We start from the raw sequence: 15,273 nt of genomic DNA, 5'->3' as shown, positions 1-15,273 counted from the left end.
CCTGTGCTGACTCCCATCACAGCATTCCAGAAGCTTTTACTTTTACCTTGCTCCAGTATTTTATATTTTTCCATAACATATACATCAAGTGTATAGTTTACTCATTATCTTCATTAAGTTTCACACGGGGAGGGAAATTAGTCTACGGTATTCTCTGAAATACTCCAAACACTTAACATAGTACTTGGCATAAAGCAAGAGCTCAATGTGTATTTGTTGAATGAATGAACAACATATCTTCAATTGCAAACATGACAGAGGGTAAAAGCCAAAGCACATTCTGAGACAGTTGAAAAAATAATATGAAGACTCAAGAGAAATGTACATTTACCTGCTGGGGAGAAATGGAGTGAATTAAATGTTTGATGCATAAGAATTGCTCATGAATTCTGGGAAAGGATAATGGGTATTTCCGTTCCCTAATAGATTTCTGTTTCCATTTGCCTTGTTCACAATGAATTTCAATCACTGATGTCAAACTAGAAACAGAAGTTAATGCACACCTTTATTCTGTGTGGTATATCTTTCCTGTGGTAGAGGCCACAGCTCAGGTTTCAGACAAATAAGAATGTCAACTGATGTTAATTTTGTTGCTATTATTTATTCATTCTTCTTCCGACAACCAAGTAAAATCATTAGTTTACACATCATTCTCAACAGAAAATGCAGGGGTTGATATTTCAGTGAATTCTCCAAGACAACTACTTCCTAAAGATTCATCATGTGAAAAGGTTTTTTTGTTTTGTTTTTACTAAATCCCCAAATCAGCACCATTTCCAAAAAATAGAATTAGGGGGCCAGGTTCATCACCAGTGAAATTTGCCAGTCTCAATTTTCAGACATTAAGGATCAATCAAATGAAGATCATTATGTCTAAAAATAAATAAATAAAAATAAAAAATATAAAAACAAAATCTAAATAAAAAAATGAAGATAAATAAATAAATTCATCTTGCATACATATCAAATTATTATAATTCCAAACTTTTTGGAGTAAAAGATGGTGCATCTAATTATGAACATATATATATGTATGTATAATATATATCCTTTTCTTCTATATAAGATATAAATACAAAATATATATTCCATATAATATATATCCTAATATATAACTGCATATATATTTTGTGTGTATATATATACATATATATATATGTATATATATACACACACACACACACACACACACACACACACACACTAATACGTAGGGAATAAAGAACATCTCTACTATACTTTGGAAATGTTTTCCCCTCATCAGCTGAGTGTGTATATACATATATACATACATATATGCATATACATATGCATGTGTGTATGCATGTATATATATATATATATGCATATATATATATATATATATATATATATATATATATATATATATATATCCTCTTCTTATCTTGGTTATTTTGGTGCAGTCTTCACTGAGCCTATATGAGAATCAGTGTGATGTACTGGGAAGAACACTGACTTAAGGGCCAAAAGGACTTCAGCTGAAACTGTTTGTTTTTCTCAGAGACACAGATTTATTTAGGAAGGTAGATACACATTCAAGGAAGATTGCAGAGTATCTCAAGGGAGAGATGTGTTTTGGGGTAAAGGAGGAAAAATTCATTCAAGGGAGAATGCAGTCCATCTCAACAGAGACAGCTTAAACCGAATCTTAACAATGTCGGTTTACACATCCTCACTCACAAAATTTCCCCATTTGGATTATAAACTGTCATTACTCTAAATAGTCTTTATATTTAGTTAATTTCTAAATGTGTTATAATTGTTGGTCCACTATAAATACTCAATGAAAGATAGGCATAGTTTAACAAATATAAATGCAACCCAACTTTCTTAGCATCATCAGGAAAGTTTTACTCTGACTTCAACAGAATAATAATAGTTATTGAGGAAAAAAAAGGGGGTAAGTCTACTGATAAACAAACTATTGAAATGGCAGGAAGTAGGCACTTGCCATTCCATGAAAAGAATAAAGTACATAGGCACAAATACAATGCTATTTAACCCAGAATCCATCCCTGCCTGCCAATCATTGAGAAAACTTCTGAATTAAACTTCCATAGGAAAAAAAGAATTTTCATATTACCCAGAAGAAATAAGTTTCTATCTCATGAAATGAATATAGCATGCAGTCCAAGGAAAGGAGGGGTTCTCTTTATTGAGGAAAAAAAGTCCACCTGCAAATAGCAACAATAATGGTCACCCCTTTATTAGTGGCCCTGTATGCCAAGCACTGGGCCTGGCATGCTATGTATCTGGTATCATTTTTCAACCCTGTACCACAAACAATATTTTTAGACACATTCTACTGAAATGTGAAATGTCTTAGGGATATTGTAGAGCTTGTTTAAGTTCACACAGCTAGTAAGTCATGGAGATGCAATTTTAATTCAAGTATATCCACTTTCAAAAGGGACAGAGACCCCAGAAACATGCCCTTTCCAAGTCTTTGTTTGCTAAAAAATTAGTGTTTGGAAAGGTGGATATATAATGAACACAAAGAGAAGAATTCTGTGAGACTGTGGGTTAGTGTGTAAACGATCATGAACTTCATTCACCGCCTCTGCATGTAAAGTAAGAAGTCTTTTGGAACAAAAATCAACTCCAATCAAAACTGATTCCACTTGTGAAGTGAAGGATGGAATGACAAAGAATCTCACAACAGAAACTTGCCTTTCTAACCCTTACCTCAAAATACATTATTTCAGGGTTAAGGAACAGCCAGGTTCAGCCCATCAAGCACACCTGTTGGGTTTATAACCCATCCGCCCTTCCCACGACACCAAATAATTAATTCACCCAAGAAACTGCTTTTGCCTTGTTTTTGCTTTTGTTTGATGGCATGATTCTTAAATGTTATTAAGGCCATAAAATATGAAAAATATTTATTTTAAATTATTTTAAATTGATAAGAGTTTAAAAGATAAAGTTCAGGGGCTGGAGTTGTAGCTCAATGGCAGAGCACTTGCCTATCACATATGAGGCCCTGGGTTGGATCCTCAGTACCATATAAAAATAAATAAATAAAATAAAGGTATCATGTCCATCTATAATTTAATTTTTTTTAAAGTTGAGGGCAGATGTCCAGCAGAAATTACCACAAATCCAATCTTAACAGACTTATGAACAGCCAGTTTAAATCAACATCTGGGGGCTGGGGTTGTGGCTAAGTGGTAGAGCGCTTGCCTAACATGTGGGAGCACTGGGTTCAAGTCTCAGATATAACAAATAAAACCACATATAAGCAAATAAATAAATAAAGGTACATCAATAACTGATAAAATATTAAAAAAAAAAAACAAGATCTGCTAGTATCAGACCTACCTGGCCCCCAGTAAGCCAACAATCTAAAGGAGTATACACAGGAGGCCTTTATCTGGTGAAATATAATCTGGCAAACTATAACTGATACCAACATGTTGAAATATAGTTATTAATAGTTAACCCTTTTTTCCCTCTAGCTCCCTAAGGATTCTGGAATAGAAATCATGCCACGGAACGGCAGTAAGATTTGCAGCCAAAAATGCACTATAACCAGAGTGCTGTCACTCATTAAGAATGCAACCTTAGGAATTATTTAAACTCTATGGCCATTAATGGACTCATTCAAAATTAGTATGAAGGTTTCAGAGGTTTTTATTAGAGTTAGGTGTGCCATGTCAGATAATAAGAACTAATAATTACTAAGCATTTACTATGTGCCAAGTACTAGGTGAAGTAAGAACTGCTTGTAGATGAGTAAAGCAAGGCACTAGAATTAAGTAACTGGATTAAATCTATATAATTAGAAAGCCACAGAAGCAGGACTTGAACACAAGGAGTCGGCATCAAAACCCATGCTCTTAACTCACCACCCTATAATGTCAAGTATGGAACTTCTATACCAAGGAAAGACTCAATAAGTGAGTCTTAGCTAATTTTATTATTGTCAACATCCCTACCACCACTCCAAATGAAGTCATAAAATAAAATAAAAATGTTCGTACCAAAGAATGCACACTACCTGGGACATGGTTGCAGAAGGTCTCCTTCAACAATGCAGGCCTCTTTCTCTAGAAGTTCTGGACACTCCTTTCCACCCCCAATTGCAATGTGCTTCACCTTCCGGCTCCTGCTCCTAAATCCTGGTGATAGATTCCCTGAACGGCATGTCTTGGAGCAGGGGCTCCAGGAGGTCCACTCGGAGGTTTCACAGTCTTTTGGCATGAGGCAAGGCTGAACAGTCAGTGGGAAGGAGTCCTGCATACAAAGGCTGAAGGACAACAGCAGAAAACATGAGGACAAGATGAAATGGATGCAATCAACATAATATTAAGTTCTGACCATGAGAAGAAAAAAATTTAAATTTAGTGTAAGCTTTAAAGAAGAAGATATTTACTTCTTAACAGTGCATCAATGATAGCATACTAGAGGACATCACTTTTAAGAATGTGTACTCTAGGTGCATGCCTGTAATTCCAGTGACTCAGAAGGCTAAGGCATGAAGATCACAAGTTTAAAGTCTGCCTCAATATAGCAAAAACCTATCTCAAAAAAAAAAATTAAAAAAGCGCTCGGGTGTGGCTCCTTGGTTAAGTATCCCTGGAACCAAAAAAAAAAAAAAAAGACTGTATACTCTATTTTACTGGAACCAATGAAGCTCTCTTACTTCAGCAAAATACACATGGAAGGTGGGTACATCTTATCCCTGTTCAGAGCATTATCAGAAACAACAGAAGTCCTTAAGAGGGTGTTTCACTGAGGATGCAGCCCACTATTACCATTTATTGACTGGTTCCCAACTGTGTTGCATTTCACAGGCCACAACAATTACAGGAACTTAGATTTTATTATCTTCATTTTGCAGATTAGAAAATTTAAGTCCAGAAAGGCTATATAACCTGTTCTTCTCCAAACAGTTAAGGGAAGCTTTAGAGTCATCTACCTATTCCTATAAATATTTAGAAATTTTTAAAATAGGGTATTGATTGTTTCCTCACACTGTTAGGCTCTGAGCATCAATTTCCTCATCTGCAAAAATTGAGTGAAAACAAGTAGACTGAGAGCTTAATTGTAAAATATAAATAAAGGGATGAGATAATGTGACATGGTGATGAAGCCAACATAAAAGCATTTATGAGGAAGAGCACCAGCACTGGTAAAGTGGAGATGAACCCAGGGGCAGACAGGGAGTGCTTAGGGAGAAGGATATCTGACCTGCAATTTTAAAGATAAATGGAAGCTTCTTAGGCACAAAGAAAACACTATTATAAGTCAAGGGGCAGCATATGCAAGCCTTGAAATCATACATCATGAAAACGGAAATACTGGAGCTGGCTACACATCTCCCAAGAGCCAACTGTTTAACTTTTAGGAATTTTGCAAGACACTTGACTATATTTATGTAACCTGAAATTGGCCAAGGTGGGAATATTTACACTACAGAAATTGGCAACTGCTATAAATCAAATCCTTTCTTCCTAACCCCTGAGGATGAACTGTTAAACCTTTACAAGGTCTCTTGGGAAACACTAAAAGCTAATTTGTTTTGCTGAAACTAAGAAATCAGATAGATATTATGAGAGTTCTTCAAAAGCCAGCCTAGAAAGGTTTCACATCATGGCCTAAGAAACATGGATTGGACTGTATAAAATCAATAAAATCAAACTCATAGCAAATATAATATTTCAAACATTAATTGGCATTCTTTTCATCACTTCATTGTTAGCCTTTCATTATTTACTCAAAGGCATCCATTACTTTGGGAGAAAAAGTATAGTTTTCATAGAAATGTATACCAAAGAAAGTCAATATTCTAATGCTGACTTCCAAAATTGAGCCTGTGAACTCTGGTAGAATAAGAGGCTACAATTTAATAATGGCCCCTCCATATGTGCTCAGAGAGAGAAGTTTTAAATTGCTTCCGGGTTCCTAACATGGAAAAACTCACATATAAAGGAGCTACTATTTACAAAAGATAGTAATCAGAAGGGAGTAAAACAAGTTCATACTTGTCCACGTTGATGAATAAATTATAGTGAGATTTCCATCAGTAAGCCATTGATAGTTAATAGGTCATTCCAATAGAAAAAGAGAAAAATGACATAAAACTAAATTTTGGTGCAATATTTACTTTTGTACAATCTATTTAGATCATATAAGTAATTCTAAAATGAAAAGAGCAGTATACATTTCTTTGCCATTAATCCAATGTGGTATTTGGGGGACCTGGAGTAAAAATGCACTAGGAAGAATGTCTCCTTCAAAACTATACCCAAAAAATGTATTGTCACTGTTTGGGGTACTGTGGAGTGGAGTAAGGGAACCACCTCATTCTTCAGTGTGACACAATAGAAAACTGTCAATCAACAAGAAGTTTCTAGGTTTTGACTTTTCTGAAACCATTATAAACTAAGTTCTAACCCTCAGGAACTCAAAATGCAACCCCATTATTGGAGATAGGGTCTTTGAAGAGGTGATTGATTAAAAATGAGGCATTAAGGTGGGTCTAACACAAAATGACTGGTGTCCTATGAGAAAATATTAGGACACAGGGACACAGAAGAAAAATCAAGAAAAGTCACAGAGAAGATAGCCACAAATTGAAAGAGAGAGGTCTAAGAAAGGAGTGTTTCTAACACCTCCATTTTGTACTGCCAGATTCCAAAATATGGGAAACATATTTTGGTTGTTTATCCATCCAGTTTGTGCCATTTATTATGGCAGCCTGAGCAAACTAATGCATAAACTTAATAAAGTTTTTCAATGTGTACATGTTTTGAGAAACGAGTTTCAATTTACAAGATGGACTTTCGACTTCCTATAAAGTCCAGCAGGATTTAGTTCTCTGTGGTAGAAGTGGTGGCTTGGTTCTTCCCACTTACCAGATTCTACTCCCATCTCTCACACAGACTGGACTGTTCCCACTTGAGTCACTAGTCTCCAACAACAAAAGTAAAGTGCATGGAATTACACTAAGTGAGGCTTTTGCATTTTTAGAAAGGGATCTTCTTTTGTTTGGAAGAATTTTTTTTTTTGTCAAGATAAATCATATGTCCCATTGGTTACAGATTTACTTATTTTAATGTTAGCTACAACAATCCATCCCCTTGGTTGAAATGATGAAAACATCAGGCCCCTTCTAATTTGGTTAGTAAGATTCCATTTAACTGGAATAGAGGAAGGAACAATAGGTGGTAAATCACAAATACCTGGATCACAGATTCTGTATCACAATATGGTAGTATGATTTTAATTTCTTGACTACCTAGTTTTGTAATCTACACAAGAATAAAATCCTAATAAAATGTGATTTGCTCACCCCCAAGAGTTGTGGTAACCTTTAGTGTAAGTAGAGTCACCTTAAAAACTATAGTCCACAAAGAAAACTGTCCAGAGACAGAAATGGGAATCAATTATTTCATAGAAGGCAGGTGTGTCTTTTTAATGAAACAGACAGACACTCAGACACTGTTGATTTTTCTTTTAAACAGGAGATGCTATGGTAATTATACCTCCTTGACATTTACAGAGCATGCTGTCTTCTGTAAATTACTTCGCAAGTATTCAACTGTAAAGAGAATCTTTGAAACCTAAAAATTACTATAGGGTTTTTTTTTTTTTTCTTTCTGAAAATATAAGGAAATCTCTCAACTTACAAATAAGGTCAGAAACGCTTCCAAATTAAAAAAGAGTAGTGAAGTACCCCTAATTCATTAGTACTTCAGTTTCCAGCACTTTAAAACAATATTAAATATTTCAAATACACAGAAAATAGATTAATAAAACAAATACTCTGATATCTTTCAAGTAAATACTAAGATTTGGCTCAAAATTTTCTCATATAAATTTTTTAAAAATTACAAATCCAGGAAAATTCACATTATCTTTGCAATTGTAGTTCCATTTTGGTTTTCCATTATGTGACCACTATTCTCAAATTGTTTTGTTTTGTTTTTGTTTCAGGGCCAGGGCCTTGCATGTGCTAGGCAAGTGCTCTGCCACTAATCCCCAACTCCTCAAATTGATTTGCATTATTTTAGATTATATATTACACTTTAAATAAATATACATACATTCATAAGAGGCAAATAGCATTGCCACAAGTTTCTTAAAACTTGATTCAATATTATTTTGTTACACCTAGAAAATATTTTCCTTGTGTAATAATGTGACTTCTAGATCTACATGTTAATAAATATGGATAGAGTTCACTTATTTTTATTGCTGACTTATATTCTAATATGCAGCAATTTATTTATTCATTCCCCAATTAGGGGTTCTTTGGTTGTGCTCAATGTCTTGCAATTCCACAGGTAATGTTTTGAACCTCCTTGTACATGTAAGAGATACTATTATTGCCTAGAGTTGAGTCATGAATACTTGCATTCTCAGATGTATTAGATATGATCTTATTTCTCCTTTCCTACCTGTTCTCAGTTCTTGGTATTCTTGAACTTACTTTTCAAAAACATTGAGAAAATTCATTTCTTTTCCAGATTACCATTGAGCTTCATGTTCTCTTCATCCCTTTAGTGATGACTCAGATGACTCTAATCTGTGAATCCACCCACAGTGCCTGCATATTGGGGCACGCAGAATAATGCCCCCTACTCCCTTACCACCCAAGATGTTCACAAGTACTGGCTGGAATCTGTTAATATGTAACTTTATGTGGCAAAAGGGGTTTTGCAGATGTAATTAAGAATCCTGAGTTGGTTTGATAATTCCAGAGTATCCAGGTGAGCCCAAAGCTATCACAGAGTTCTTGTAGAATGATAAAGAAGGGTCAGAGAGTCAAAGAAGGAGATGTGAAGATAGAAGCAAATGATTGAAAGAGCTCATCAAACTATTAAAACGTACTTATTAAAGCAAAAAGAGGGAATTGGAAAGGGGTATATACCCCCCAAAGATAAACTTAAAATAACCCTTTTTACTCTAAACTTTCTAAATTTGGATTCATCAGGACTTAGTGCTGCGGAAAGACATATGTATCCAAAAAATGTACATAAGCCTAAGGTACTTTGGAAAGATATTCTAACAAGACAATGGAAAGGTCCTGACCCAGTGATTGTCTGGAGTCAGGGTTCTGTTTGTGTTTTTCCACAGGGAGAACAGCAGCCGATTTGGATTACAGAGAGATTAACTAAAGCAATTTCTACAGGAAAAGAAGATGATTTGACTCAAATCCATAACAGCTGATATCCAGAGCTCCAGCTTGGCTATTCTTACATCTTCAACAGTGATTAACCAGGGTGCTTTTTTCAATATCTATTTTATTATTGCATTTTTCCCACATCATAAAGTTCTATTTTATTTTTGAGCTCATACAAACCTAGATTAATGTTTTTCTGATCAGTTTTATTTTTTGACTGTGGAGTTTTTAAACATTGCAATGGCAATTTCACCTAGGTAAAGCTACAAGGCCTTTACTATTGTCTTATGTGTTGTATGTTTGTGTGCACTCTTGTGTTTTGTGTTGTATGTCTGTGTGTGCGTATGTCCATATATCATATATGAGGAGCGCTCATGAAAAAATGGATCCGAATTATTATTTTTTTATTCACGTGATTTAAATGGTTTAATTTAAATTAGGCAAACAGCTGTTAAGGATTGTTTTTAAAGGTGGTTAACAGATCTGTTTGTTTACTAATTTAAATTAGGTAAACAGCTGTTAAGGATTGTTTTTAAAGGAGGTTAACAGATCTGTTTACTTTCACCTTTCCTTTTCATTATATTTAATAATTCTGTTCAGGATAATGTCTCTTTAGCATCTCTGCCAGAATTCCCATCTCCATCCCAGTGCCGGTGAAGACTAAGATAAAACCAAACTACAGCTTCTATGATAGCTATCAAAGTAAACTGTATAAACTGATGCATCAATGAATATAATTCAACAAGTAATGCTCAATCAAGGAGTCGATTTACTTTGGGAGGAAATGGACATATTGATAGACTCCTCCGCTTTGAACTGCTTGCAGAACTTGCCTGGACTATATATATCACTTGTATGCATTGTGAACTATCGTTTGGTGCAGTGAATAGTGGTAGTGCTGGCGTATCTTTGCTGATGGTGTCACCACTGATGCAATTTTTCCAAAGGAGCCGTCAACTGGCTTGGTGTCGTGGCATTTCTGTATCCTCCTCCCTTCTGCTAGTGATGGTCTAAAATTTGGGGGCCAACAGAGGTGAGGCAAAGAACCTCACCCCCCCACTGGCACCAAGGCTAAATTTGGGGGCCAACAGAGGTGAGGCAAAGAACCTCACCCCCCCCACTGGCACCAAGGCTAAATTTGGGGGCCAACAGAGGTGAGGCAAAGAACCTCACCGCCCCACTGGCGCCAAGGCTAAATTTGGGGGCCAACAGAGGTGAGGCAAGAACCTCACCCCCCCACTGGTGCATAGGCCTATCCACAAGTATGGCTGTCTGGACCGGTAGTCAGTGACGGGTATGATCCAATTGCAGTGGTATCAACCTAAGACAGGAGGCTGATGCCTAAAGGTCAGTTTTCCCATGACGGGTAAGAACCATATGTTGAATTGAACAACCTACCAGGCACGGTCCTTAAGCCACATTGCTTGTTGTTTAATTAATCAGAAGGGGGTAGATGCTGAGAGCCATTAGCCAAGTAGGTATGACACACAGCAATTTCCTTGTCAGCGTACCCCATGTTGCTTAGAAGGACTCTCCATGGTGGAAATGGGCTTGCCTTGGTCATTTGCAGTGACATTGCATGTAAGGTGACCTTGCTCAAGGACCAGGGCGGATCCGGGTTTAGGGCAGATTGGGGTTTAGGGCGTTCCTGGTTTAGGACAATCTGGGTTTAGGGCAGTTCCAGGTTTAAGGTTATTCCTTCTGGGAATAGGGCGTATCCTGCTGCCTGAGTTCCTGGGGAGTTCTCGTGGGATTCAGAAAGTATTTGGGATTCAAAGCCTGGTGGAGTACGTGAATTTTGCGGGCAGAACTTGGATTTCCCCAGAAAGTGTTTGTAGAGGGCCGGTGTGAGTTCGGGAATAAAGAATTGTTGTTTGAATCTACAAGGCTGTGAGTGGCTCATGATTTGTGCCCAGGCAGACTGCAGCAAGCAAAGGTTGAAGCAATGCAGGTCTCTGAACTGAGGAATGCAGACAGCTTCCAGATGCAGGAAAAGGCTAGAAAATGGCTTCTCCCCAGAGCTTCCAGAAAGAAGATCCATTGCTTACCTCCATTTAAGATATTTTTTTAATCTGTTATGTTTCTACCTCTATTTTTTTCTTACTGAATTTAAGAAGTGTATTCACCCACATATATACATATATAGATACTGACATAACAAATAGATACATACTTATCGATTCTAAACAGTAACTTGTTGGCTTTATGTAATACAAATATATATTTCCCACAATTATATCTTTGATTTTGCATGTGATATGTTATTGTGGCAAAAATGTTAGTTCCTTGTTCAGCCTTTCCTCTTGTAGCTTGTGCTTTTCATGCCATACTTTGGAATTTTCCCCTATCCCAGTACCATAATGTCATACTCTCGTGATTTTTCTTCCAGAAAATTTTATACCTTCCTTCTTCATTATTTAAATCATCAATTTGATATTCATCTTCATGTATGTTTTATAGGTCCTCCATTTTTTAAACCATTATCAGGCAGATGTTTCACCTATGTAATTTTTATGTCTTTGCCCTACTTTCCATGTTTTTTTCTTTCCAAATGACTTTGCCAAAATTATCTACTGATTTTAAGCATATTTTGTAATTAGATTTTAATGTTCATGATTTCTTTATTTTAAATTATTCTTTTAAAATATCATCCTATCTTTATTTCATGACTACCATATTTCATCTTGTATCTTTCACAATATTAAAATGAGTTTTAAAACTATTTCTTGCTCCTTACATTATCTCATTCTATTCTGACTTCTGCTTATTTTCGTCTGTTTCACATTGGACTCCGCTCAAATACCTGGTGATCCTTTGTGATAGGGACTGGGATAAGAAATAGCAAATGCAAACTGGAAGCCCTCTGGTTATAGGTAGGGCTTATCAAATGATAGATATTACCATCAGCTAACAATGCAAAGGTCAGGCCATTTTACTGGAGCAATTTAAATATTGGTCTCCATCAGGCTTTACTTTTAGCTTGCTTCTTTCCCAAGATAAAAATCTCCTGTCATTTGCTTCACCTGTGTAGATCTGAATGTTAGATTTTTGGTAGCTGACTAGAGAAAGGAAGCATGCTTACAAACTATGTATGGATTTTTAGAGAACATGCATGATCCAAGGATAATGTTTTATACTTATGTGATCTTCTGCAGGTAAGAGGTTAATGTTTAGAACCATTAAACATGCTCATCCTTGGTCATTTAGCATCTATAATGTCTAGTACTTCCAAGAATCTTATATTAAAGTTGGAACAGAATAAGCTACAGTACTGTAACAAACTGGAATTTCAACACTTTATCAAAATCAATATCTTATAATTTTCCTACATGAATACACCATAATGAATCTTACCATCATGTACATCCTTAAGAATGGGGGGTGTGAGCTAGATTAATAGATATACCATGTTTATATAATTATGTCAAAGTGAATTCTACTGTCATGTATAACTAAAAAGAACCAATAAAAACGTCTTTAAAAAAAAAGCGTCTTCCTTTATTTTTATTTCCATTATTTATTACATTTTGGTCTCTTCATAAAATTCGTTGTAGGTTATCCAGCTTTCTGCATTCATTCCTCTAACTTAAGCCTTAAGGATTCAGCTTGTGTCTACCTTACAGATTCACCATCTGGAATATGTGGCTTCCAAGTTCACCTTTAGAAAGGGAGGGGTGAGCAGGAAGATGGCTCAGGGCGACTCAGGACTTTTGACTGGAAGTGGCTTCTCTCACTTCTGCCCATGTCACTGACCAGAACTCAGACAACTGGCTCTAATATAACTACAAAAAAGTCAGTGAGATAAATTTCCATGCACGATAGAAGAGCAAACGTGATAAATCAATAGATGTGTGTCTAATGCAATTATGCTATGTAAATTGTGTTACTTCTAACACATTTTCCAACTGAAGGAGGGCTTTCTATTTTCTCCATGCTGCTGCATGATTTACCACTCATCTGATTTTCAGCTCCCTAAATTTGCTGATCTTTCTTTTCAGTGGACATATATTTTGCCATCACATTTGTGCTTAAGAGTTTGTGTCTTTTTATTCATTGCTGTCATTTAAAAAGGCTTCCAGAAAAGAGCAGAAATACATGTTTGTGTTCATTTTGTAATTTATGACCAGAAACAGAAAAGTTATGTGACACAAAGGTTTGCTAAAGCCATATATTTATCCCATCTATATATCAATGTATTCTTAGAGAGCTAAATTTACCTTACACAGGGAGAAAGTACTGATTAGAGTAATTAAAAATGTATGAGTTAAGAGTCTAATTGTGAAAGTGTTTCCATTTATTTTACTTTTGTTCTAAATTAAATAAAATCAGTATATCTAATTGAATATTTCCAAAATAGACTTCATAGTTAAAAAGTAATTCTTTGTAAATGTGAAATTGCAACTAAGAAAGCACTTTAGAAACCCTTAATAAAACAGTGGGCCATACAAAAGCATTGTTTTGCAATTATTTAGCAAAAACACTACTATCCATATGGCAGCCCCATACCCAAATCAGAGCATAACAACAACGGAACAGTTGCTCTTGAAGCTTACAGATTCTACTTAGGGAATGTTTGCAAGATCACATCATGAAAATAACACCAAGGAATAAAAATGTGAGTGAAAAAACAATGAAGACAAATGAGCCAGAACTGAGACCAGCTTAAAGGAGCCTAGATCAGGGAAATCAGACAGGATGTGTGCTATTACTTTTAATGATTTTGACTCCAAACTGGTAGCATTTTTCTGCCACAAGTCCAGCTAATAGGAATGTATGGGGAAAAAATGACAAGTATTATAACTGGAATAAGGAAAATATGCATATGCCAAGGCTTATGTAAATCCCCAACTACTTGAGAAAACAGAACCCAAAATGAGCCTTGCCACCTACAACAACATGAGATTCAGCAAATAAAGATATTTCAATAAACAGAGTTTTATAAATAGAGACTTGAAGATAATTTTGAAAATGTTAGTTTACCAAGAATATTAACCTACCAAGAAAAATCATTAAGGATTACTGAGAAACCTTAGCTGGAAGAGTGCATGAACTTTCTTTTTTCTATGACCTCCTTTCTTATCCAAATTAACCTGGTACTTATGACTTATTTATCTAAGGTTAGTATTTACAGCTAACAGGGGCACAAATTGGGACATACAGCCTGTTTTTTTTTTCTTTGTTTGTTTGTTTGTTTTTACTTCTCAGATAAAACTGTAAGATTAAAACCTCTCTTAATTTCTTATCTCCATTTATACAATTTTAAATTTTTCAATAGGTAATAAACCTAAAATCACATAGTAAATCTAAAGTAGCAATATGAAGTTAGGTTTTAAATATGCTGTTCAGTTTCTTCTGTGGAACACAAAGATTGTTCTATAGATATAGACATAAGCATACAGATATATGGAGATATTAAATTTTTGAAAAGGAATATCCTTGAGTGTGATGTTATATCAAAATAGAATGTGTTCAGTATTATGATCATTTCCCGTCACTAGAAAACATTATTCAGCAGATTTAAAATGCAGTGCAAGTTTCAGAATATAACAGATTTAATCTTCTCCAAATTTCTTGGACAGAGCACTAAGTATGATATGTTGGTTCATATTTGTGGGTGTGCATGTAACCAGTTAGAGATGAAAGCTGTATCAGCAATCATCTGAAGGTTATGGCCACTACTTTCATTTTATAGAGATGGAAACTGAGGCTCCCCAAAAGAGAAGTAATTTTTCTAATGAATAAACAGCAAAACTATAGAATGACCAAGGCTAAACTGAATTACTGTGCCTTTTAGTTCAAAACCATGTTGGCATGGGAGAACTGTGCTTGTTTACAGACTCAAATTTATAAGATCCTAAAGTTGCATAAGAAAAAGCCTACTTGGCCTCCAGGTTTGGAAAACAATGGCAGTTACCTAACTTGGAAATTCCTCTATCAAAAGGACCCTCATGACAAAAAAAAAAAAAAAGAGAGAACAAATAAAACTACACATTACCCTTGCATTCCCCATTACTAGCAACAGAAAATATACACATGCACATGTGTGCGCACACACACACACACCTCCAAATTATATATAAGTGAAAAAAAAAATTCTAACAGATTATACATGATAGAGCCAA

At 35.4% G+C, this 15,273-nt stretch overlaps 1 protein-coding gene across 1 annotated transcript in view; it reads right to left on the bottom strand.

Annotated features, from left to right (window-relative positions):
* The window catches only part of THSD7B (thrombospondin type 1 domain containing 7B), a gene marked incomplete at its 3' end in the record, with an annotated part of 851,308 nt that overhangs the window by 533,657 nt on the left and 302,378 nt on the right, over window positions 1-15,273 (bottom strand). Inside the window, exon 4 of the mRNA XM_081262010.1 lies at window positions 4,022-4,270. Coding sequence (XP_081118136.1) covers window positions 4,022-4,270 — 249 coding nt within the window. The remainder of the gene's footprint in view (window positions 1-4,021; window positions 4,271-15,273) is intronic.

Source organism: Spermophilus citellus, assembly GCF_964194105.1.
Source record: "Spermophilus citellus genome assembly, chromosome: 11".
NCBI classification, from domain to species: Eukaryota; Metazoa; Chordata; class Mammalia; order Rodentia; family Sciuridae; genus Spermophilus; species Spermophilus citellus.
This window is presented reverse-complemented; position numbering and strand designations above follow the sequence as displayed.